Consider the following 27,139-nt stretch of genomic DNA (forward strand, 5'->3'; position numbering starts at 1 on the left):
AGGAAACATTCCTTCAACTATCAGGTTCATGAAGCAACATGTACAACCCTAATCCTATCGTGGCAATGGAACATTATGGGCCACCTCTTGCACTTCAATATACTTTTTTATAATTGTGTATTTTTTAAGATACCTTGAATTTTTACACAGTATTCGTCTTAGAATGTATGTGTTATTTATGATTGATTTTTGTGTTTGTATGTTTGTCTGAGTCCACGGACCTGAGATGTTGCTGCCAGCAAGTCTGTCATTATACCTGTGCCTTGCCTTACATGTGCATAGGACGATAAACTTGACTTGACAGTAAAATACAGGAGTCGCAACAGTGAGTGCTGTTTTGCCACGCTCCAGCAACCCAGGTTTGATCCTGACCTCAGTGCTATCTGTGTGGAGTTTGCATGATCTCTCTGTGATTGCTTGGGTTTTGGCCTGGGCACTCCAATTTCCTCCCACATCTCAGACAAGTAGTAAGTTAATGGGTTGCTGTGAATTACTCCTTAATGTAGGCAAGAGGCAAAATAATCATATGGGAGTTGATGAGAGAGCTAGATAGGGCTCTTAAAGATAACAGAGTCAGGGGATATGGGGAGAAGGCAGGAACGGGGTACTGATTGGGGATGATCAGCCATGATCACATTGAATGGCGGTGCTGGCTCGAAGGGCCGAATGGCCTACTCCTGCACCTATTGTCTATTGTCTATTGAATGTTGGAGAGGGAATAAGCTGCAGGATAACAGGGTATATGATGTGAACCCAATGAGATTGATCTGCTGGGTGAGACCAAATGGCCTCTACAGTGCTGTAATAACTAAACAAATCAATGTCCATTTTTAATTTTATTAAAGTTCATGTTAAAGTCTAATAAGAACAAACCTTAAATTCTATTAAAGCATGTATTAAGATACAATAATTGGAAACAGTTCTTATAAATCTTATTAAAAACTGCCCAAAAGCAAGAAATAAAAACAATTGCTTACAATACAAAGAGCAAGCTATAAAATCCAACAATTTGAACCACTTAAACTCCAGAAAAAAAGCATATAAACATGAATGGTAATCAAAGTGAACACATGGAAAATATTATGCATCTGCCTCTCAACCATCTCCATCTCATAGAGATTCCCATAGTGTGAGACCTGCATTGAGGTCAAAAGAATCCTAATCCTTGCCCATCACTCACCACCTCTCTGTTCTGGCCCATGATTATTCAATTTTGCAAGGGTATCACAGAGTTTTACAAGGTCATTCACCTGCACTAGAACCACCTGATTTGTTGAATACTTCCAACATTATTTATTTTTATGTTGCTGAAGTTCCTAAACCCCATTTAATTCCAGTAAATGTCATTTTGTCAATACCTTAACATCGTTCCTAACATGTGGTACCCAAAAAGAACCTCAATGCCAAGAGGGTCCGAGGCAGAGTGATGAATTCTGGAGCGATTTCCTTCTTTTGAAGTGTGTTATTTGGTGTACGTTCTGAGGCATTATTTGCAATTGCATTTTTGGGCTAGATCACTAAAAGCGCCTCAGACTTTATCTTCTATTTGCCCAATCTTAACATATGGTTTCATTTCCCATTGCTTGAATTGTGAGCTGCTAGATATAAACACAACCAACCAAGGCCTCTGATCTCTCTGCATTAAAAGATGCTTGCTGGCGATAGACAAATGTCACAATATTTGTTGCTCGTTTACTACCCTTTTGAAATAAAGTTTAATTGAAGTCAATTAAACCAATAGTGTTTTTTTACATTGGAAACAATAAATTTATTACAATGGATTAGAGTCATTAGAGGTACATAAATAACAGAAAAGAAAAAATATCCGATTTTTTTGGATGGCCATGGGACTCTAAGTCTTAAAATAAAAGTTTGGCCAATTTATTTTAGACCTGCATCTTGAATTTATTACTTATTCTGTATTTTTAGAGATTAAACTCCTCATTTGGTCTTCAATATTTTAGAACACTTTGGTCTGTGATATATTTGGTTCAATGTGCTGTTTCTGAGTGTTTACTCCAAGTTACTGTAGGTCTACATGCTGATTTAGAAAGCCCGAGTCAGGCATTTCAAAGCCAGAGTTTTTGTTTCCCAGTGAATCCTTCATGAACTGCTCAGGAATACCCCAAATCCACAATGATCCAGCAGTATACATCCCAGGCTATAATTCCTTAATGTTTTCCAGATAATTGTCTTCTGCTATTGGGAAAGGGGGTTGCCTTAATACTTGTCAATAGTTCTTTCACTTTCCAATTATTTGACCTGTCGAACCATGTGGTTTATCATTTACAAGGAATAAGGAAGAGTTAATTTTAACAATTGTAATTTCGAAATATTCCGTATAGCCTTTATGTGTTATACATCTGGGGCAATAATTTGGATAATTTGCCCTCGCTGGTTTAACGTTGGCACTTGTTGGAGTTAGGGGCAGTGGAAAAACTTGCAGAAAATAATTGGTGTCATATTTACTTCTTTGTTAAAAGAAAATTAGTAAAGTGAGTGTTATAGTCTCCGGATAATGGCTTGGCCATTAGGAAAGAGAGGATTTTTCTCCCCTCAGAAACTTTAGCCTGCAGATGTTGGAATAGGAAGCAATACTCAAACTACTGGAGGAATTCGGCATGTCAGACAGTATCTGTGGAGAGAAATGGGCAGACAATATCTGAAGGATCTCAACCCTAAATGTCATCTGTTCACTTCTCTCAACAGACTGAATTCCTCTAGAAGTTTTTTTCCAAATCTTTGAAAATGTCTGCTCTAGAGTTGTGGATGCTCAGTCTGAGTATATTCATGTCCACTGTAGACAGATCATCGATAATTAAGGGAATCGGAAGATTTGGGATTGGGCAAGAAAATGAATTTGAGTATTACAGTCACCTGTAAAATGTTAGCGTGATGGAACAGGTTCAAGGGACTCTCGGCATTCTCTTGCATGTATTTCTGTTCTGCTGAACATGCATTGATGAGTGTCTGTTACACCTGTTGACAGGGGACTGAGAGTGTATTATACAGCACTCACACAATCATGTTGATAGCTGCTTATTTTATTTTAGTTCACCCAGTCAAACCAAAGACTGAAGCCACACTCCTTCCTGAAGTGATATAGGTTATTGACAGTCTTCCCGATATTACCTCCATTAATTTTCATGAGAGACAATTTAGAGATTTTAATATAGTTGCACATGGATTGTGCACAGTGAGGGAACCAAATTACTATGGTTACTTGGATCCAACCCAGTTAGGGACCTGCAAAGCCTCAATTGATTGAGTCTTAACAGGCATTGCCTACCCCGTTATAACAGGGGATGATCAAACTGTGACGGACTTTTTACGTTGAGCATGCTTGCAAATTCCTCTTCCCCCCCCCCACCAGCTCAGCAGTGCTCACTCACCTAGTACTGGTGCAGACCCCTGACAGACCCCAACTCTCTAAGATCACACTAAGCAGGAGTATGACTCAGCCCCCAGGTCTGGGGTTATTGGACCTATATACAAATTGGAAACAGAAAACTCTGGCATTGTCCTGAACAAACACACAAGGCATTCAGCAGTACAATGCACAGATCTACCCTACTTATTTTATGCTTGCCAGAGTGCCACAATGATTGGACAGCAAACACACATTTTTAAAAAGACATTTGTAGACCTGAGTAACATAAAAAAAACATTCTTCTTTGAAAGTCTCTGGTTTAGACGTAGGCTTTTGACTGGGCTGACTCTGTCTTTGTGTAGATCCGTTGTCCACCTTGAGCAGAGGCATACTTGTAGCCACTATGAAAAACAACATATGGTCATCAGTAATTGCACCGTTTCCATCCAGTTTCCTCTCAATTATTTCTGCCGGGTAGTATAAAAGCTTTGCAATTATTCCTCTTTTTTCACGCATTGAATATTTTATTTGTAACATTTCTACCTTACTTTGCTATAAGAACAAGAAAGACAAGTGGCTCTTGAAGTAACATGCGGAAAAGGAGAACAAAATCAATCCAAATGGCTCTTTTGGAGAAACATGGGAAACCTTCCATTCGACTAATGGATGAAACAGCTGCACCATGGACTGCCCTGGGAGATAGCCCATCTGTTAGAGACTGTCTTGGACATCAATGGAACAATTATGTTGTCAAGAGGTGTTTGTTGCTAATGGAGAAGTGAAAGACGGGAAGGGAAGCTAATCATTAGGCACTAATGTACCCTATAAATAACGAGGTCCATATCAAGCCAGCTCGAGCGGGGCACAGTAGCGCAGCTGGTAGAGCAGCAGCCTCACAATGTCAGTGAAGCCAGGCTCAATCCTGATATCTATGGCCCTCTATGGCTCTCTTTGTAGAGTTTGCATGTTCTCTTTTCTAACACAAGGGTTTCCCTCACATTCCCTCACATGCCAAAGATGTGTGTGTTCGGTGGGGGGGAGGTGGGGGGGCTGGTTATGGGAAGGTGAAAATAATAATATGGGTGAATAACAAGACTCAATGTGGCAAAGAGCCTATTTCTTTGCTGTAACACTTTACAGCACATGGAAGGCTTCCTTTGTGTGAGGTCTGCATTGATTTTTCTCATTTTCTAATTGTTGCAGTCTCTATACATTTTGCAGTGAGGTTAAAGGTGCATGTAGAATGAAACCTCTACATAATGTGAGGTTATTTTGCACCCCATTCACATTAAGGGCATATACCATCCTTTCTTATATTGAAAAATGTGTAGGAAGGAACTGCAGATGCTGGTTTACACCAAAGATAGACAAAATGCTGGAATAACTCAGCAAGACAGGCAGCATCTCTTGAGTCTGAAGAAGGGTCTCGACCCGAAACATCACCTGTTCCTTTACTCCAGAGATGTTGTCTGACCCATTGAGTTACTCCAGCATTTTGTGTCTTTCTTATATTGATGTCTGTCCAGGGATTTAAGATATGCAGCAAGATGTTACAGTATTAGGTGATCAGGTTTTACTGGAGTGTTGATAGCTGACTATTTTATTTTGTTATGTTAACTCTTTGATGACAGAATCTGTCACTGAATTAACCATCATGCATTGTGAAAATCTTGACCATTTAAAAAATTAACTATGATCCATTGGCTTTATGTTAATGTAGCAGATGAAAGAAAAGCTTTAATTTTTTTGGCCTGCTTGTATGCTCTTCTTGGTGTAGAGAATTGAAAAATGTAACCATTTTGAATGTCCTTCAAGGATGCCGAGATAGAATGGACGTGGAGAGGATTTTTTCACTATTGGGAGAGTCTAGGACCTGAGGTCCAGAATTAAAGGACGTTTCTTTCGGAAGGAAATGAGGAGGAATTTCTTTAGTCAGAAGGTAGTTAATCTGTGGAACTCATTGCCACAGAGGGCTGTGGAGGCCAAGTCAGTGAATATTGTTAAGGCAGAGATAGACAAATTATTGATTAGAACGGGTGTCAAGCGTTATGGGGAGAAGGCAGTAAAATGGGATTAGGAGGCCATGGCTGAATGGTGGAGTAGACTTGATGGGCCAAATGGCCTAATTCTACTCCTATAACTTGTGAACTTGTGAAGAGGTGATAGTGTTGGGAGTGGAGCCAGGACGTTTGTTAGGGGTTATGGGGAGAAGGCAGGAGAATGGGGTTAGGAGGGAGAGATGTATCAGCCATGATTGAATGGCGGAGTGGACTTGATGGGCTGAATAACCTAATTCTGCTCTGATCACTTATGAACATGCCTGAGTCAGGAATAAAGGAAGTGATTTTTATACGACGTAAGCCACGAATAAAGGGGTAAAAAATTAATCAAATTAAAAAAGAACTTACCCAGTTTGTTTGTTTCTTTTGCAGGAACAACACAAGAATGAACCTCCTAGGATAAGGAGAGCTGCCCCAGCCCATCCAATGTAGAGCGCAGACCCCATCTCATACCTGCAAACAATGAAATCATTTGCACCAGACATCCTTAAATATAATCACTTTCTAACCAGTTACAATTAATTGCTTGAGCTCTCATGATGTTATTAACTTGGATGGGCCATAAGAGTCTTAGGTTGAAAATAAATCTCTGAATGATATGATTTGAGTTTCTGAATTCATGACCCTCTGGAGAATGTAGCTAAAAGAACAGGCATATTTCATCAATTTCAGTGCAGAGTTCATTACATAATCAATATCAGCTTCCATTTATACAATGCATTTGTTGCAAAACAGCTCAAGATGTTCCACAGGATGTAATAAAATATCAAAACCCAGAGAAGCAAACTTTAGAAGAGGGTTTGGTTCGAGATAGATTTTGAGGAGCTGCTGACACATAGAGAGTTTAGTTTAGTTCCTAATAACATAAAAAGAAAGGAAAATAGGACCAATAGTAATTCACTCAGCCCTTCAAGCCTGCCCTACTATTCCAAGATCATGACTGATGTACCCCAGCCCTAACTGCACTTCCCTATTAGTCTCACCAGTCCCCATAAAACCTCAAGTCTAGGATCTATCACATATTTGTCTATTTCATTTTATAATACTCTCAATGATTTAGCCTCTCAATGACTTTCCTACACACCTTATCTTAAAATGACCACCCTCGAATAAGTCTACGCATATGAAATTCTTCCACGACTGGTAACATCTCAACATCTAACCTGTCACACTGCCTTCAGGATCCTAATATGGTCATTCCTCTGAACTCTTCAAAATTCTGAACCAAATGTATTTTGCTGCTTGTGATAGAACAACTCTCTCATCCAAGGATTCACTCCCAAGGCCCAGAGAGGAGTGACAGCAAGAAACGTTTCCTCATAGATAGAGTACATAGGTTCAAGGTGAGAAGCAAGAGATTTAGAGGATATTAGTTGGATTTATTTTACTCAGCAGGTGGTTGCCATCAACAACAAACTGCTCGAGAAGGTGATAAAAGCAAATACTATCCACTGAGTTGGTGTGGTTAGAAATTGACCTCAGGTTCATCCTCTAAGCTTCACGCAGCCAGCCCCAAGTTCCACCAGTTGGTGCTTGAGGAAGATGCACCGATATATATATGACCATATGAGTTCTACTAAATGCTGAGTCCCCAAATGGACTCTTTGTATCTTTTGACTGCCGCATTAGTGGGATGTTCTCTGACTTTGAGATACTTTGGGAGAGTTGTCCTCAGCCATCCTGTAACAATGTGGCTGCCTGTAGATCGGCAAGTAATTAGGGATGACAGGGTGGCATTGAGGTAGAGTTGATGCCTCACAGCGCCAGAGACCCGGGTCCTGACCAGGGTGCTGTCTGCATTGAGTTTGTACATTCTCTCAATGACAGCTTAGGTTTTCTCCAGGTGTCAGAGTATAGATGTGACCGACTGACCAAATGGTGCTAGCACAACAACCTGGCTCTCAAGACCAAGGAACTGATTGTGGACTTTGGTAAGGGGAGGATGAGGACCCACAATCCCGTTCATATTAATGGGACAATGGTGGAGATGGTCAATAACTTCAAATTTCTGGGCGTGCATATTTCCGGAGATCTTTCCTGGGCCCAGCACACCAATGCAATTGTAAAGAAGGCACATCAGCGACTCTACTTCCGGAGTAGATTACGGAGATTCGGCATGTCGAAGAGGATTCTCCTAAACTTCTACAGATGCATGGTAGAGAGCATTCTGACTGGTTGCATCGTGGCCTGGTTCGGCAACTTGAACGTACAGGAGAGAAAAAGACTACAAAAAGTTGTGACCACTGCCCAGTCCATCACCGGCTTTGACCTCCCCACCGTTGAAGGGATCTATCGTAGTCGCTGTCTCAAAAAGGCAGCCAAAATCATCAAGGACCTATACCATCCTGGCCACACACTCTTCTCACCATTGTCAACAGGAAGAAGGTACAGGAGCCTGAAAACTGTAATGTCCAGGTTCAGGAACAGCTTCTTCCCTACAGCCATCAGGCTATTAAACACAACAACGAATAAACTCTGAACTGCAAAAGACTATATTATTATTGCACTATATTTGTTGTTGATTGAACTTTTGCTTTTTTTTCTCTTCCCCCGTTATGTACTGTGTTTACATGTTCACGTATTCTGTTGTGCTGCAGCAAGTAAGAATTGCATTGTCCTAGCAGGGAAATATGACAATAAAACACTCTTGACTCTTGACTCTTGACTTGCTCCGGTTCCATCCACCATCCCAAAGACATACAGGTTTGTAGGTTAATTGGATTCCATAAATTATAAATTGTTCCTAATGTGTAGGATAGTGATATGGTAGAGGGTGATCACTAGTACGGTGCGAACCCGGTGGGCTGAAGGGCCTGTTTCTGCACTGTATCTCTAAACTAAACTAAAAAACTAAACTCTCATAACATTTTAAAAGCATCTGGATGGACATTTGAACCACCAGGCTATGAACTAAGTCCTGGGTAAGTAGCATGGTGATGGGCTGAAAGGACAGTTCCTATGCTGTACTACTCCATGACAAGCCATAATCCATTTTAGGGAAAACGCACAAAAAAAATTAAACAGTTTATTCTGCTGAGACTGTGAAGGTCAGATTTTTGGGGCAATGTTACTAAATTTGCTTAAAAATTGTCATACTTACTTAGTTCCACCATAGACAGGGTTGTAGAACTCCATTGTGATGTTGTAGGCGTACCAGGAAACTGGCACTATTCCACATAAACCTGCCAATACAACAGAAGAGCACCAAGCAATTAATGGACAGCAAATTCTTTGATGATTTATATAGTTCTGCCTATGTTTTGAAGGGATCCTGAGTATTTTAAAATGATGAAGGATCCTCTGGTAGCTGATCCTCTGGTATGTTGAGGATGTTAGCAAAATTAAACCTCGTCCATTCCGCACAGAACAGAGGCCCAGCAAGTGAAAAATAAACCACTTACATTTACATAACTCATTTACCAGCCTTGGGATATTCCAATGTGCTCCACAGCTAATGAAGGGCAATAATAGAAAATTGTTGATGTTTTAATGCAGGAAGCAGGAATGCCATTTTGCACATGGCAAGGGTTCCCCAAATATGACATGGTATGGTATGGTATGGTATGGTATGGTATGGCGTGGCATGGTATGGCATGGTATGGCATGGTATGGTGTGGTATGGTATGCTACTTTTTATAAGAAGTAGAAGGAGGAGTATGCCATTCATTGACCTGTGAGCCAGCAAGGCGTCTTATGTTACATCCACTAGCATCTCTGATGTTTAGTACTCATTCCTCCTGGTATAACGTGTCAGCCTAAATGATAGAACTCTCATCCTGCAAAGGTTCCCACTGGGACAAATTTAGTTTTGAGGGAGGTTAATCAGTTCTTGTAAGTAAGAGTGTCAAAAGGAATGGAATATTATGAAACAAATGACATTAACTTGCAGATATGAACAACCATGTCCTAACTATTGTTCCATATATTTAGGTTTGAATCTATTCCAGGTTAGAATTACGTCCAAAATTATCCTTTGTTTTTTGAAGCCAGTTTAGTTGACACTTATTATCATTAGACATAATGAACTCCTATTCGCACCCAATGTCATTCTCTCCTGAAGGTGCATTCCTTGGGTATGGAACACATTTGGCTAATTGGTAGATTTAACCATATAACAGGAATGTTAATTTGCTGTATATCCACAAAGGGCATCCTTGTCAAATCTAATCCTTTCCTTACCTGATGCCTGCATATTTTAATGGGAATCACTGGATTCTGATCAGAAATGAGAATCCCAGTTTGCCTTCTCATTACCAATACCTCTTGCGTTTATTGGAGAGGCTGTCATGGTCTTAGTGATCAGGCTAGTGAGGCCAAATCATTTCTTGGTGTTTTTGACGGAACACTCCGAAATGAAATGGTTAAGTGTGGGAAAAGAGATTTGAGATTACAATTGAATCAATCATGATCTGGCTAAATGGCAGAGCAGACTCAAGGGGCCAGGAGGCTCCTGCCTACTACCTATTCCAACATTTGTATGTTTGTGTGCTAATGGAGGCAGGAGAAGGCCATTCAGCCCAATGTGCTGAATGCTCTTCCATTCATTATGGCAATGGCTGATCTTTTGCCTCCGCACCACTTTCTATACTAATCCCATATGTAGCTTCGCAAATTGATGTTCACCAACATGTAAGTGGAAAAGGCCCGTGGAAACAGAAACAGTCAACCTTTCAGGTCTATTACATTTTGGCCTGTTGAAGGATCTCTGGCCCAAAACTTTAACTAGTTCTCCTTTCATGGATGCTGCCTGGCCTGCTGAGAGCTTCCAGCAGTTGCTGTTTTTAAAACGGGTAATGCTTTGTACATTAAGTGAAATTCGCCATTCATGGCCTCTCAACAATGCTAATGGGCTTGAGTGAGGCACACATTTTGTTTGGCAGAACATCAGTACATTGGCTTTTCCTGATCTCAAACTGGTTCTGGCAGTCATTAGTAAACTGAGGAGGGATCAGTGATGTGCTCAGTGCTAATTCATTTTATGAAAGGAATTTGAAGCAGGTGTTGGGCCTGGCTAAGTTGTCTTAGCACTGGCCTTAGGTAACCAACAGGGAATTCTATAAAATTCATCATATGTTGACGTGAAATTGCTTGTGATGGAGTTGCAATTTTATAGAGGTTAATATTTACTGAAACATCCAACAAAATCTCTATGTACTAATGATAATACTGAGGATTATTAACAACTACCTTTGGTTACAGCTTCAAAACCATTGTCACTCCAGATTGCTAGAGTTTTCGGCATTGAGAGGTATGAGGTTGGTAAAGGAAAGTGCCATTGAGGTATAAGATTAACCGTAGTCTTAATGATTGACGTAGCAGGCATGAGGGAATGAATGGCCTCCTTGTCGTTCTGTATTTTTACATTTACCAAGCCAATCAACCTACAAACCTGGACGTCTTTGGAGTGTGGGAGGAAACCGAAGATATCGAAGAAAACCCACGCAGGTCACGGGGAGAGCGTACAAACTCCATACAGAGAGCACCCGTAGTCGGGATCGAACACGGGTCTTCAGGGTTACATTCACTGTAATGCATCAACTCTACCGCTGCGCCACCAGGCCGATACTCAACATGAAAATAGTTTATCCCATCTGAACATGAATAAGCACTACATAAATTATATTACATGTGTATGCTTCAGCAGTGCACATGTAACTGCAGCCAATGATTTTCCAGTTACTATTCATTTTCTTATTCGTTTATCTGAAATTGCATTACTTGTAAAACTTTGTTGGCCACCGGCATTTGTTCGGTATGTGCAATGATTATTTGTCTGGCTAGAAATAACTTACTAACCTGCAAGGATGAAGATAATTCCACCAGTCATCGCAATCTTCCCTTTCACTGCCTCCTCCATGTTCCCAATACTGGTGCATTTCAGGCCAAACAGTGTCAACACTGAGGAAATAACTCCCAGAATTACGGCAATGATCATCAGTGCACGGCATGCTTGGACATAAGCTGAAAGGGGAAAAAAACATTACGGTTTTAGCATTAAGTAAGGCAGGAAAGATAGGGAAATAATTCTTCCATGTAAGCTCTCTCAATGATCTCAAGCAATAAAATAATGTTTATTTACATAAAGGCTTCCTTCCCCCTCGTCCCCATTACAAGATCCTGCCAAGTCTAGCCTCCCTTCCACTCCAACAGTCTCATTAGAAGAGTTTGATGGAAAAATCAAAGTAGGCCATTCAACCCTTCAAGCCTGCTCCATCACTCAATACAATAATGGCCGATCATCCATCTTAATATTATATTCTCAAGTGCTTGCAGATGCTTTATGAGTCTGGAAATTCATCTATTTCCTTCTTATATCTATTCAGAGACATGGCCCTTCTGCGGTGGCATATTTCACAGGTTCACCTTTGTCTAAGTGACGAAGTTTCTACTCATCTCAGTCTTAAAATTTAGCTACATAATCTAAGACTCTAACACCGCAGCTTGTGGGAAAACATCCTCTCACCATCCAATCTGTTCAGCACCATCCTGTCAAAGCATTGTATGTTTATATTCAGTGGCTGGTTTGTTCTTTAAGAAGATACTGGACTAATGTGCCACTTAGTTGTAGCCCAAATGTTACAATAGGGACCTGTGTGTTTGAGTTGGGTAAAGAATAATGCTCTATGCATGCTGGGATTGGTTCACATTCACACCACCTCTGATCTCCTGATAAAATAAAAATTACAGCGGTTGTAAAAATGGTGGCATGGACGATTGGTAGAACTGCACCCGAATGCCAGAAATAGGAACATTTTACTTCCTCAAGACAACAGATATGCAGATTTGTAGGTTAACTGGTTTCTTTAAATTGTCCATAATGTATAGGATAGAACTAGTGTATGGGTGATCGCTGGTCGGCACGGACTCAGTGGGCCGAAGGACCTGTTTCCTCGGTGTATCTTTAAACTAATAAACTAAGCCCAAGCATAGGGGGTAGCACAATGGCACAACGGGTAAAGTTGTAATGTTGAACCAGGGTACAATGGTAGAGACCCTTGTTCAATTCTGACCCTGGGTGCTGTCTATACGAGGTTTATACTATCTCCCTGTTACTGTGTGGTTTTCACCTGAATGTTTTGATTTCTTCCCACATCCTAAAGATGTGTAGGTTGATTGGCTGCTGCAGTGAATTGCCATTGTGTGTAGATGAGGAGTAGGATTTGGTGAAAGTTAGTAAGAATGTGTGGAATTGAAAAAATGGGATGTGTGGGATTAGTGTAAATGGATGGTTGATGGGTTTTGGGCCAAAGTGCCTGTTTCCATGCTTTATTGCTTTAGGTCCCCAAATGCCAGATCTAGCAGTTTGACTCAGTGCAGAAGGACTCCTAAGGGCCAAGGTGACATGGAAGTTTCTCCTTGTCGTATCTAATGCATTTTATGGGTCCTACATGGCATGTTTCCATTATGTGTAGAATCAAACTGAGTGTACTCACGTCTAGCATAGTAGAAGAAACTATTCAAACTGCTTGTTTTTCACTAACATGTTCACAGTCAAAGGTTCAAAGGTTGAAAGGTATTTTATTATCATGTGTACGAATTAAGGTACAGTGAAACTTGATTTACCATAGTGTCATACTAGAAAAAGCAACAAGGCACACAACTTTATAAAAGTTAACATAAACATCCACCACAGCGGATTCCCCACATTCCTCACTGTGATGGAAGGCAATAAAGTCTAATATTCTTCATTCTTTATTCTCCCGCGGTCAGGGCGTAGAGTTACACAGCATGGAAACAAGCCCTTCGGCCCAACTTGTTCATGCTGATCAAGTTGCCGACCTGAGCTAGTCCCATTTGTTTGCATTTGGCCCATAGCTCTCTAAACGTCCTCTATATATCTGTCTAAATGTTTGAATTTGAAGCATTTCCCTGCAACAGCATGCACAGATGCAGACATAACTTGGTGTGATGGTTGTTAATGGAGTATATTAATATTAATCATTAATCTCGACTGATGGTAACAAAAGGGCAAATTCAGTGACACTATCCTTCTATGCTGAGCCTCGTGCAAAGGGCGCATAGGTCAAAGGGCATGGGTTAGACGGTCCCAGTTTCTCTCAATCCAGGCAACAAAGGATTACTGATCTATTGTTTGCAACCCTCCATAAACTATCATGTTGTATCAGAAAGAATCTCCCCATTAAAACATTGGGGCTTTTGGTGTGTATTTACCATATTGTCTAAAATATCCAATTGCAAAAGGATTTAGATATACAGGTGAAAAGGAAAAATAAATACTTATGAGGTCTTATGAGGGGGTGTTTTGAGGAATGATGCCAATCAGAATCATCATTGATTATACTATCAAAGGCAGAATATATGCAAGTGATGATGATTTGTAGTTATTACAGATGTGGACATTTCTTGATTGTAACTGAAAATTGTCCAGATAGTAATTTCCCCATCAACAGAGCCTGTAATCTCAAGAAACGTGAGATATTTTCACAGAGACATTGGAAAATTAGATCCAGCCAATTGTTCACCAGTAGGACTATTAGATTTTGGCTTTTTTAGTAGAAATATTTGATAAAGACCAATTAATTATCTACCTAAATATTTTTAGATTACAAGAGTGTTGGTAGTTGCCACTGCATTTCTGCAGCATCACTGTTTATTTGATAGAATCATTGAAATTCTGAAAAATAACAGGGGTGTTCGTTTTCACATTACCATATTCCTAATCTCTTCCCGTGCCCCTTGATACATGTGCCTAGAAACCTTGTTCTTATCTACACTCAGTGACTTGATCTCCACAGATCCAACACATCCCCCCTCATCTCAGTCCTAAATGTCTTCTCTCAAACCAAAGTTTGAGATGTCTTTCTCTGGATGTCCCAATTATCCTCCCCATATCCAGTCTGCCCAATATATCTGAAATATGCAGATTTCAGTTACATCTCCTCTAATTCTTCTGAACTTTGGTGTATATGGGGTTAATAAGCCTGACCTCTCCTCAAATGTTAGTCCCGCCATCCTAGAATGGCCTGTGACCCCTTTCTGTACTCCCTCTATAGTCAGTGCATACTTTTTCAGGTAAGGAAACAGGTATGGAGTCCTGTGTATTTTCTAGTACTGCTAATGAAACTTTCTTGGAATATAGAAAATATTTCATATTACTTTGAAAGATACAGATTGGGGTTTTAAAACATGGATCACAGATGTAGAACTGCCATTGTATGGGTGGGAGAGGTGGGTTGGAGCCTGGGCTGTTGAGGATCCACTGGGTTTGGAAGAAGTGTTTTTGTAACAGAACTGATTCAGAATAATGTTGATTGAAAATTAACGTTATTAATTTAGACGCTGCCTTGGAGTAAATATATGTCCTGAAAGTTCGAGATCTACTCACAGAAGAAGACCTGGCCTGTTGTTATTCTCAAATCTCTTACTCAAACTTTTTATTACAGTTTTAGAAGATTTTGACTCCATTGGTCTATCAATTCCTCCTTCCCTCTGTAATCTAGTATGTTAGCTTGGTGTCCTTTGACCATTACCTTTAAAGGTGTGGCAAATAATTATCAATTTGCCTAATTGGATAATTTAAACCTGCCCCCTCAATGATAGGCACTATTACCATTGGATATTTGGTGTTTGATATTATTCACAAAGGAAACTAGAGAATGAAATCTACTTTGGCCATTTGAACGATTCATCAAATTCCACGAGGGCACTAATTTGTAACCAGTGCTCTGGAAAAGGCAACAATAAGGAAACTGTTTTCTTGATGACACTCTGAAACTAAAATACAGCAGACGTGGGAAATATGAAATATAAACAAAGTATGCTGAAAATACTTGCTAGGCTAAGCAGCATTTATGGAGAGGGAAGGAAAGTTAGCATACTCTTCCTCTCCCGAGATGGTGATTTACGTACAGAGCATTTCTAGCATGTTTGTCCTTTGTGATCATCTCTTGTTTCAGTTGTGTCATCTTATTTCTGGGGTCAAGGAAAGAGAGTTCACTTTGCGGCCCTGTTTTCACCAATCTTTCCACCACCATGTACAAGAAGCACAAGAAGCACAAGAAGCGCAAGACAGACACCAGTTTATGCAGATGCCGAGAAGTGTGCTCAGCTCTGGCCGAACAACTTCTAATCTTGTGTGTGGACTCGATAAGAAGAAGATCTTATTTTTCATGTGAACTAGATAGAAGGATTTATTATGTCAGCTAAATAAAATTTCTCAAAATTTATGATAAAATGTTTAAAAAGTAGCATGTGTACCTGTCATTAATGTGTTTCCAAATGTGTATATGTGATTATATACATGTGTGTATGTGTACATTGGGGTGAAAATTAACCATAAAATATTGCTATATTACTATAAATGAGTAACAAAGTCCAACTGTAATAATGTACCGAGGACAGATGGAACAATGGGTGTTATTGGTGATGAATTATCGGCAGATTAAAACAATTCCAGACAATCATTTGACACAGGTACACAAAATTGCTGGGGAAACTCAGCGGGTGCAGCAGCATCTATGGAGCGAAGGAAATAGGCGACGTTTCGGGCCGAAACCCTTCTTCAGTCTGAAGAAGGGTTTCGGCCCGAAACGTCGCCTATTTCCTTCGCTCCATAGATGCTGCTGCACCCGCTGAGTTTCCCCAGCAATTTTGTGTACCTTCGATATTCCAGCATCTGCAGTTCCCTTTTGAATCATTTGACACACTGTGGCTGCATTATGAAAATACATAATTGTTTAAAAGATTTATAGACGTCTTGGAATCAGATAAGCTGCTTTATTAATATGGTTTCTTCCTTTCGCTCTTCTTTTTTCTTTTTTTTTCTTCCTTTGGATGCAAGATCACTGAGAGTGTTAAAAGAAGATGTTGCTACATTTTTGGAAGATCAGGGAACTGTGGGTTAGGGGAAACTGACGCAGAAGAGAATATAAGGCTAGGGGTAGATCAGCCACGATCATATTGAATGCTGGGACCGGCTTGAGGACCTGAATGGTCTACCCTTACTTCTATTTTCTTTCTTTCTTTATTTCTTTCTCTCTTTCTTCCCTCCATTCTTTCTTTCTACCATTCCTTCCTTTTTTCTTTCCCCTTTTTTCTCCCTTTCCCCACATTCTTTCTCCTTCCTTCTATTTCCTCTGTTTTTTCTTCGACTATCACAAACACAGCTGAACATTTGTAGAGTGCTTGGAATCTGCTGCACCTAGTTATCAATATTTCCCATTGAAGGGTCAGTAACGGAGGTTAACAAACGTAAAATAAAAGTGAGACAACCAGACCAATAGCAGTCAGATGACACTAGCAGAGAATATAAAACTGATGCAATGATGGATTCAATGAATTTTACAATTGCAATAAAGACCTCCTAGTAAAATCGCAAGAACACATGGCGCAATAAAACTCAGCTAATCATTGTCAATCAGTAGAGCTCAACTGTACTTTGACAACCAGTACTATCAGTATCGCTGACCCCATCACCATAACAATGATGACTGTTAAGGACATTATGTGTTAAACTAATCTTGGGTGATAGGGCAAAATGTGTGATGGCAAATCAATAAGTAGCATTAGGCATAGTTTATGTTTCTGCCCAAATTGAATTTCACCTCTGTTCTTTGCCTGTTTGATCTCCTTTCAATCCCTGGACTTGGCAGGGAGTCCAAGGGCAGATCCTGAGTACTGAGAGAGGGACTGGATGCACACTGTGGCTGGCCACTGAGCATTCCTCCCTAAGGGGTCATCTATCTTCATTAGATTCACAACTGTGTTAATTCATTTTTACCTCGTTTTAATTAATTTATTTCCATATGATAAATTGAATGGGTGTTTAAAAAACATTTACTTTTTTTTATTTTTAAGTAATTTTTATAGCTTAAAGTTACTTAAATGTATTTCCAGTTTCTAAATATCTCTGATAATTAAGTGACCTCCAGAGGCTCTGGACAAGGTTTTGATGGTGTCTGGCCTCAAGAGGGCGGCAGAATGACCTGAGAACAGGGCTGCAGTTTACACCCCTTGCAAATAGTCTCGGCTCTCGGCCTACTCCATCTTGTCAAAAGGCTGCAGCAGCGAGTGATTTAACAGAGTCATGCAGCATGGAAATAGGCTCTTCAGCCCACACAGTCCCTGGACTTGGCAGGGAGTCATCCTCCAAGCACCCATTTACACTAACCCTAATTGGCCCATCTTATTCTTCTTCCAACATTCCCATCAACTCTCTCTCTCAGATTCTACCACTCACTTGGACCTTAGGAATCAATTATAAAATCATTTAAAAAAAATACGGCATGGAAATCGGTCCATGCTGAATCTGCTACCCACCTACACTAATGCTATTTGCCCACGTAAGCACACATCTCTTATCTCCTTTCCTCCTAACTGCGATGTAAAGCGCCTTGAGTATTCTAGAAAGGCGCTATATAAATCCCATCCATTATTATCTTTCCATATGCCTTCTCAACATTGTAATTGTATCTGCCTTCTCTGAGAGCTCATTCCAAATATTCACCATTCTGTGTGTGAAAAAAACGTATCCATCAGATCTCCTTTAATTTTCACCCCTCTCACCCTAAATCTGTATCATCCAGTTCTAGGCTAGCTGGCCTGGAATAAAGACTATCTATTTTATCTATGGCCCCACATAATTGTATAAATCTCTATTAATCGTTTCTCAGCATCCTATTTTCTAGCGAGAATAAACTAAATTATCCGATGCGATGCCCAATCGCTCAATATAACGTCAGCCTTCCATTGCAGGCAACAACTTGGTAATTTCCTTCTGCTTCTAGATATAATCTACTGTGATCAAATATGCTATTGAACTGTAGGAAACTCATATGGTTATTAGGAGAACTTGCAAACTCCAAACAGTCAGCACCAGGATCGAACTCCAGGGTCTCTGGAGTTGTGTGGACAGCTGCATTACATGCTGTGTCACTGTGCTGACCCGTGTGGTCAAGGTAGAGAAATAGGAGATGGAAGATCAGAGCCAAGAATAGGCCAAAGGTACAATATCCAAAGATATATCAAAACAAGGAGGGGCATTGAATTTAGCACAAAAGTCAGATGAATGGGAAAACCCCCCCAGCATTGAAAGTGTGGTTATTTCAGGAGGGGATATTTTGTGGACAGATTTATTAATTAGCAATACCCAAGATGTATCTAATTAATTCCATTTGGTATTTTGTACACCTTGTTTGATTTATGAGGAGGATTGGAGGAGGTGGGGGGGGGGGGGGGGGGGGGGGGGGGGGAGGGGGGAGATGTAAGATGAATATATCTCAGGACACATTTGAATTATTTAGAAAGAACAAATAAAGAGGTGATGTCCCAATCTCCCACTCCCATTTGGGAAGTGGTCACTGTTAATCCAAGCATTGGCGCGGCGTGTGACCTATACACACGGATGCTCCAATCCATTCCTGCTTTGTGCAAAGCTGCCCACAGGGAGATGAAGAGCACTGAGTAACTTCCCATATGATCAGTTTAATATCCATTTCCAAGTATTTTGTGCCCAGTTGTCTTAAGATATCTGCATCTGGAGTCTCTGCCACATCCCGTCTCACCCCTTATTTTGAAACCTTCATTCTTTATACTCGAAAGTCCTCTTAGGCATTGTCAATCAGAACATGATGTCATTTTTCATAACATTGTTTTGGTTTTCATTCCTAGCGAGATACTGCACAAAAACAGACCCTTTAGGCCACCGATTCTGCGGCATCTATGATGCACCCATTAACGATAATTCTCCATTAACCCGCTTTATTCTCTCCTGATTCCCATAAACCGTGCTCCCCCCAAGATTCTGTCACACATTTGCACACGAGGGTGGATTTACAATGACCAACTAACCTATCAACTCTGAAACCATTGAGACTAGAGCACCCGGAAATCCGTACAGTCACGGAGCGAACGTACAACTCCATGGAGACAACACCAGAGATCAAAATAGAACTGGGCTTTCTGATGCTGAGGCAGCACTGTTATGCCATCCAAGCTGTTAAAGCTGTTTTGTGTAAAATAGTATTTTGAATGCCGCTCGGCATTTAGATTGCAGCATCAACTAAGTACAGGATCTGGTAGATTATGACCACATCTTACCTAGAACAACATCCAACAACCTTTAAAAGAATTCTGACACTAAATTTTCAAATGTCCAAAAGTGCCAGTGCTTTCAATGGATTAATCCAATTAACCTTGTTATGATTTCACCTTTACATCCCACTTAGTGTCCTGCGTAAGTTCATGAGGAGACACAGGAGACCCAGAGACTATGAGAGAGAAGGGTGTTGGGGTTACTGGAAAATGGAGAGTTCAACAACCATGCCGTTGGATTGTCGGCTACCCATGTGTGCTGTTCTTCCATTTTGCATGTAGCCTCGCTCTGGCAATGGATGAGGCCGCAAACAGACATGTGGGAAAAGGAATGGGAAAGGGAATTGGAGTGGCTGCCAACCAAGAGCTCCAGCTCTCTCTGATGAGGCAGTCACTTAGTCGATGCTTTATTCCACTAGAGGAGCCACACTGTGAGAACAGAATGCAATAGGTAAGGTTGAAGGAAATGCAAGTAAACGTCTGTCTCATTTGGAAGGGCTGTTTAGGTCTCTGAATGGAGGTGAGGAAGGAGGTGTAGGGACAGGTGTTGAACCTCCTGTACTTGCAGGGGAAAGTGCCTGGGGAAGAGATGGGTGGAGTGGGATGAGAGAACCTGGGAGTCAGAGAGAGTGGGCTCTGCAAACTCAAAATGGGATGGGGGAAGAAGACTGTGACTGGCAGTGTGATTGCATCAAAGCTGATGGAAATGTTGGAGAATGTTCTGTTGGATGTGGAATCAGGTGGGGTGGAAGAGGGGAAACAAGGGATCTCTATCCCTGTTCTTTCTGAGGTGAGGGGCTGTGAAAGCAGAACTGCAGGGAATGAAGAAGACATGGAGACGAGCTCCATCCACAATTGCAGGGTGGAGGGGTGCATCACATTTGCATCTACAATGAACATCTACAATGAATGGAAGGCCTCATCTTGAGATCAGATGCACCAGAAACACAGAATCTGTAAGGAAGGAATGGATCATTGGATGTGACAGGGTGGGAGGAGATGTGGTCGGGTAACTGTGGGAGCCAGTGGGTTTGGAATGGATGTCTTAGATAGTCTGTCCTTAAGATGGAGACAGAGGGATCAAGAATGGGGAAAGAGGTCCAAATAAATTTAAGGGCAGGTTGTAAGTTGGTGGTAATGTTAGTGAACTTGACGAGTCCTGCACGGGTGCAGGAGGCGGTCGCCAATGTAGCAGGGAAAGAGTTGGGGAATGTTGCCAGTGTACACTTGAAACAAGGACTGTTCAACATAACCAAGAAAGGACAGGCATAGCTGGGGTCCATGTGGGTGCCCATGGTTACACCTTTGACTTGAAGAAAGTGAGAGGAAACAAAAGAGAAGTTGTTAAGGGTAAGGACAAGTTCTGCCAGGCAGAGGAGAGTGTTGGTTGAGGGCAACTTCTTGGATCTCTGTTCTGGGAAGAGACTGAGGTTCTCTGAGGTCTTCCTAATGGGGAATAGAGGTATATAGGGACTGGACATCAATGGTAAAGACGAGTTAGTGAGGACCTTATATTTACCACTGACGTCCAGACTCTTTACCCCTTCATTCCTCAATAGGGAGGCCAAGGTCCCTTCAGTATCTACTCTTTCAATATTTGACGTCACAACCTTCTTCACCTAGTTTACACATTCTTGTTCCATTATTGGCACAATGAGAATACTACACATAATTCTGATCACAATCAATGGTATGTTGTTAGTTAATAGAGCTAAGAATAGTTAGTAGATTTGTGTGCGCTATATTTACATTTTCTATCTGCTTTTTTAATTGGATTCAACACCTTGTTTGAACACAATGTTGAACAGTAAAAAGTAGGAATAATGATGGCTGCCTTGACTAAGCTAGTCAAAGCAAAGTTACCCCAGCCTTTTGTGTCTTTTTTTTTTTAGAAAAACAAGAGTAAAGAGCAAGGTTTTTTTGGTAAAGAGTAAGGTTGAGGGATGGGGCATATGTGGAATTTATGTTGTTCATCAGCACTGAGCTTTGGAAGAGTATTGGCCATTGATTATACTCACATTTGCTGTTGAAACTGATACACTAGAAGTGATACAACATGCTGGAGAAAATCAACCGGTCAGGGCAGCATTTCTGGAGAATGTGGATAGCTGGCTTTGGGGTCAGAAGAATGGTGCTGATGTGAAATGCCACCAATCCATATTTTCCAGAGATGTTGCCTGACCCGCTGATATACCCCAGCACTTTGTGTCTTATTTTTTTTAAACTAGCATCTGCCGTTCCTAGTTTCTACACTAGAAGTGATGTCAGCCTCAGGCCAATGCACTGACATGCATGAGCATTAACAAAGCACCTTCTCCTCACAAGAAGACAGGAGCAGGAGTAGGCCACCAGGCTCCTCAATCTTGCTCACCATTCAAACTGATTGTGGCTGATTTTAAACTGGCCTCAATTCCTCTTCTCCCTTATCTACCTCACATTAACAATTTCTAATTATCTCACCAGTAGTTTCAATCAATGATTACAGTAGGAGACCGAGGGGTGTTATTTTAAATCAAAGCAAATGTATACAGAGAAAATCAAGGTTGTTCATAACTCTTTCATTCAGGCATTACAAGCTGACTATGTAACTAGTATACTATATGATTGTATACTGGTATGACTCTATGGCAAATCAAATTCCTTGAATGTTTTTACATAGTTGGCTAATAAATTAATTACAATATAATACAATTACAATATGTGTTCAATCAATAAATTAACTATGCAAATTTTTGATGGAGTGAGATACTCTAGTTGGTGTCAGTAACCAGAAGGAACAATCGTGAAATGGAACTTTTTTTAATGCATTGCTTCGAAGAGTGCAAGCAAATTCATTCATAACTTTCAAGAAGCATATAAAAAGAAGATCAATTATTGGGCCAGGGAGAAAATAAATGAGCAAAGAAGGAACTGCATACGTTTTTCATTGAACCACAACAGGAACAAAAAGGATGAATGTATTCCCTTCCCAGTGTATAATACAATGATCATATCTATACATTAAAACCATATACAGTCACATGACAGAAATCTATTTAATTTAATTTTCAATGAAATGTATTTTATTTTATTGGAATTTGGCCAATTGCGAGTTGTTGCTTTAATGCAGCAAAAATGGAAACAGCTGCTCAGAGAAATGTGGTAAAATTCCATTTTATTTCAAAACAGGTTTAATTGCAGTTACATAGGTCAACTGAGCTGTAGGGTCCTTACATGACAATTTGGATGATGCTTGAAGATTAATTAAATGAAAATTAAATCTCACTAACAAATGTCTAAGAATGAATTAAGCTAAGGTTAATGCCTCTGTACCGTACTAATTTAAAAGATTTGAGCAATGATTACGAAAACGCCAAAATACATGAAACCACATTGGAAATCTTAGGCTTCTCATTTGGGAAATATGATCACAGTATTTTACATTATCTCGAAGATATGTTTATCTTCTTGCACAAGGCTTTCTTTTTACATCTAACATGCTGGTCAGGCTCTCTTCGGCTTCCATTTTGATAACGTGGTTTCAGGACTCTCTGCTGAGACCTGTATTCAAAATGGAGGTTCAGAGCTAACGAGTGACATTATTTTTAACATCTCGTAAATAAGCTAAAGCCTCAATAGTGGGTTAAATAATTCTTCCTCAAATAAATAATATTGCAATCAAACGTTTTGTTCCTTCAAAGATAGGAAGTAATTTCTGGCAGGAGTTGGTATATTCGTTGGGACTAAGGTTACCTGGGTTTAGCATTTGTCGGCAGTGGCACTTATCAGTTTCTTAATGCATTTTTGCTTGAAGTAATTTGTCCAAAGGATGCAAAATGTATATTATTATTGGTGGCTTGCTTGAGAACTAATCCAGTAAAAGTAAGCTTTGTATTTTTGACATTAGCTGTTTGGCTAGACATGAACTATAGTTTTCAGAACAGCCCAGACCTTGTCATGGTTTTCATTCAATGGCTCCCTTAATGAGATGTAACTTGGTTGCAGGGACAGAAGATGCACAAAAACATTTGTTGGAGAAACTGAACAAAACCTACATGCTGGCATATTTTGATTTAAAGTGGTGTGATGACTTGCAAACTATTTCTCAGATTAACAATAACAACAACTAGAAATAAATAGAAATAGTAATCTCTTTCTAAACTAGATTTCGTTGGTGAAAAATTCTGTAGCAGATTTTAAGAGAGCAAGCAGTCAGAAATTTCATTTTGATTGTATCTTCTTCAATAGCTTCAGCTTTCTTAATATATTTCCTTAAATATTTTAAATTAGGATAACATGCTTTACTTTATCATTGATCAAAATCATCGATTCACCTTTAACTTGAAAGGAAATCTCTTGGAGTTAAAATAAATCTCTTATAAATTTACTATTAATTTTAACTTTCTTGCTCTCTTTGTCTTTTTCAGGCCACAGATCCAGTTTACTTAAAATTACTATTTAACATGGACTAACAAACTGAGACTATATCATAGCACCAAGTAAGTACATTTTAAGAAGTTACAAAACTGCTATTTTGCGGGCAGCCATTTTGTTTTCTTAATCGTGGTAAATGAAAATGGTGCCCGACTTTATGGACATAAAACTCAAGCAGCAAAAACTTACAATTCTAACGTAAGTATTAAAATTAAATAACCTGGAAGACCGAGCATGGTCTCAAACATCCGACAGTTGAAGACTCCAGTACTGTCCTGGGCACAGCTTTTCCACAGATTTTCATACAACCTGGAGCTTGTGATTACGCTCCCATAAACAGTAGAAATTTTCCAGTAATTGTTTGCCAACGTTGACCCAGTAAGCATCCAACCTGCCAGCCCCATCAGGAAACCAGTAACCTCAAAAGCTGCTGCCATAGTCAGTTTGGGTAATAAGGTATTGTCCCACAGAAGAATTCACAGAGGAAACAAAATCTTCTGGTATCACAAGCTGGAGCACCGGGAAACCTCTCACATCAAGTTCAGGTCCTCACTACCTCTCCCTTGTTCTGTGTGCTTCATAAAGGCAGCCCAACCTTCGCTCTCTTGCTCAAAGGCCATAAAATGATAAGATGGCACGTAAATGGCAATAATTGGGTGTGACCTTGGGTGGAGTTGTTAATTACTAGGAGATGGTTTCTTGGTCAGGATAGTATCGATCATACTACGGTGTTTAAATAAAAAGTGAGCAAAAGTCATGACACAAAATTTAGCATATTAACCTAATTCTGTATATAATGCAGCCAGTTATTGGTTGCACTGTGGTACAATGACCTCGTCGAAAGATAAACCTATTTGACTTGACATTCAAATGAACCCGAGGAGCCATGGACTTTCACAATTAAAATTTTTGATTGAAAGTATGCATGATGTTCACATGAAATCTTGTTTCTCTACCTCAATGTTGTTCAAAACAAATGCAGTACAATGATCTGTTCATGTTTTCTTCAATTAGGGAGAATCTCTTTGTCCCCATTAGTTTCGGTACGTTGGCGCTCTTGAGTCAGACAGTTAAGTTCAGTTAATGTTTGACAAGATATTGAACTGTAGTATCAATATCACATGGGACTTTCAGTGAAACTCAACATCGAGAATTACACCACAGGGAGAGGAGATGATTCAGTTTGGGAATGTAGCAATTTTGAACCTTCTTCGATGTTATAATTATTGGTCAACAAGTGTTCATTTATAAATACCACAGGATAAAAAATTAGAAAACAACATTGAAGTTTTAATGAGTTAAATATACAATGGTATAGCATTTGATTGGAGCAGTGGATTCAAATGCTGGATGCATTCAACTGGTCAGGCTGCATATGTGAGGAGGGAATAGAAATGCCATTTCTGTTCTAACAAGGGATCTTCAGCATGAAATGTTGCAGCTGTTTTTCTCTCTACGGATCCTGCCTGATCTACTAGGTTTTTCCAGCATTTTCTGCTTTTACTTCAGATTTCCAGCATCCGCAGTTTTATTATATCTTTATAGAATGTATTCTAATTTCAATCCAGTTTATGATGGGAAATGTGAAAGAATTTGTTCCAAAACCAGCGGGCAACTCCTCCATATTATAAGTCTGGATATACTTAAGCCAATGTCAACCAAGGGAAAAGTTTACCAAATGGTCGTGACTGAAACTGCAGAAGTGGCTATATTACCTTGAAGTAATGCAACACCTAATAATATTCAGGTTTAAAGAAAATGTCAGTATTATTATTTTTTATTAAACATGGAAGTGCTTGAGGCTAATGCAGAGTGACAAATGAAAAGAATACTTTGGGCTATTAATGGTGCATTTGGTGGAGCTGCTATCTCACAGCTCCAGTGACCATGGTTGGATCCTTACCTCGACTGTCTGTGTGGAGTTTGCATGTTCTTCCTGTGACCATGTTGGTTTCCTCCAGGTGTTCCAGTCTTTTCCTACATTCCAACGATGTGCGTGTTTGACCACCAGTTTGTTGGCAAATGGCAGAATCTGGGGGGAGTTGAGGGAATTTTGGGAGAATAAAACAGATTGATGTCGATTAGTGGATGCTTGGTAGACTGAGAGGCTTTTTCTGTACTTGATGACACATGATTCCCTATTAACATTCATGACTAAATGAACTTGAAATAACTTCCTCAAATAATAAATAAATGTAAAAGACAGGTATCGTTCGGGAGGCAGGCATTGAAAGCCACAAACAATCAGAAGGACCAATCCCAAGGCAGTTATGTTTGCTGATCTATCAATGCAGTGATGCAGATCATGTGGGCATCTCAGTGCCAGAAATCTAGAACACTTGGTCCAATGACTGCTTCTGAAATATTTGTGTTTGAGGATGCAACAGATAAGATTAATCTTGGCCAGGTAATCTGCGGACATACAGTGGCTTGCAAAAGTATTCATACCCCTTGAACTTTTCCACATTTTGTCACGTTACAACCACAAACGTAAATGTATTTTATTGAGATTTTATGTGATAGGCCAACACAAAGTGGCGCATAATTGTGAAGTGGAAGGAAAATGATACATGGTTTTCAAATTTTTTTACAAATAAATAACTGAAAAGTGTGGTGTGCAAAAGTATTCAGCCCCCCTGAGTCAATACTTTGTAGAATACAATACAATGCAATACAATTCAATTTATTGTCATTTGGACCCCTTGAGGTCCAAACGAAATGTCGTTTCTGCAGCCATACATTACAAACAAATAGACCCAAGACACAACATAATTTACATAAACATCCATCACATTTCTGTGATGGAAGGCCAAAAAAACTTAGATTAAAATTAGAACCACCTTTCGCTGCAATTACAGCTGCAAGTCTATTGGGGGTATGTCTCTACCAGCTTTGCACATCTCGAGACTGAAATTTTTGCCCATTCTTCTATGCAAAATAGCTCAAGCTCAGTCAAAATGTGGAAAAGTTCAAGGGGTATGAATACTTTTGCAAGCCACTGTACACTGCCTTCACTCACTGGAGGGTGGCTGATGACCACGGACTGGAGCCCAACAGCATTTCTCCAAGAAAATTATAAAGTAATGAATTTGGGGCAACTTTATCTTTAGTTCCAATGCGCCGCTAAACTGAAGTGTTCCAAGGAATGATAAAATTCACCTTGACTTCTTCCTTCGCACCCAAATATATGGAATGAATGAGATTGCCTTCAGAACAGGCCCAACATATTCAGAGTCTTCTGTGA

The 27,139-nt window shown here is 40.0% G+C and overlaps 1 protein-coding gene across 1 annotated transcript; it reads right to left on the minus strand.

Moving 5' to 3' along the window:
- Positions 1 to 1,837: 1,837 nt before the first annotated feature.
- LOC116979763 (claudin-15-like) lies at positions 1,838 to 24,643 on the minus strand. Its single transcript, XM_033031528.1, has 5 exons — positions 24,116 to 24,643; positions 11,227 to 11,391; positions 8,531 to 8,612; positions 5,779 to 5,883; positions 1,838 to 3,771 (listed from the first exon to the last, which is right to left on the minus strand). The coding sequence occupies exons 1-5, from the start codon at positions 24,330 to 24,332 to the stop codon at positions 3,690 to 3,692; spliced, it is 651 nt and encodes a 216-aa protein (XP_032887419.1). The 5' UTR covers positions 24,333 to 24,643; the 3' UTR covers positions 1,838 to 3,689.
- Between the last annotated feature and the right edge of the window lie 2,496 nt (positions 24,644 to 27,139).

The sequence above is a fragment of the Amblyraja radiata genome, chromosome 13 (assembly GCF_010909765.2).
Source record: "Amblyraja radiata isolate CabotCenter1 chromosome 13, sAmbRad1.1.pri, whole genome shotgun sequence".
Classification (NCBI taxonomy): Eukaryota; Metazoa; Chordata; class Chondrichthyes; order Rajiformes; family Rajidae; genus Amblyraja; species Amblyraja radiata.

Excerpts from the sequence above, each read along its gene's own strand:
- LOC116979763 (XM_033031528.1), bottom strand. The coding sequence starts at position 24,332 with ATGGCAGCAGCTTTTGAGGTTACTGGTTTCCTGATGGGGCTGGCAGGT. Across the intron at positions 11,392-24,115 it reads GACCATGCTCGGTCTTCCAG|CTTATGTCCAAGCATGCCGT; the intron begins GTTATTTAATTT and ends TTCCCCTTTCAG. Across the intron at positions 5,884-8,530 it reads CCTGTCTATGGTGGAACTAA|GTATGAGATGGGGTCTGCGC; the intron begins GTAAGTATGACA and ends CATTGTTTGCAG.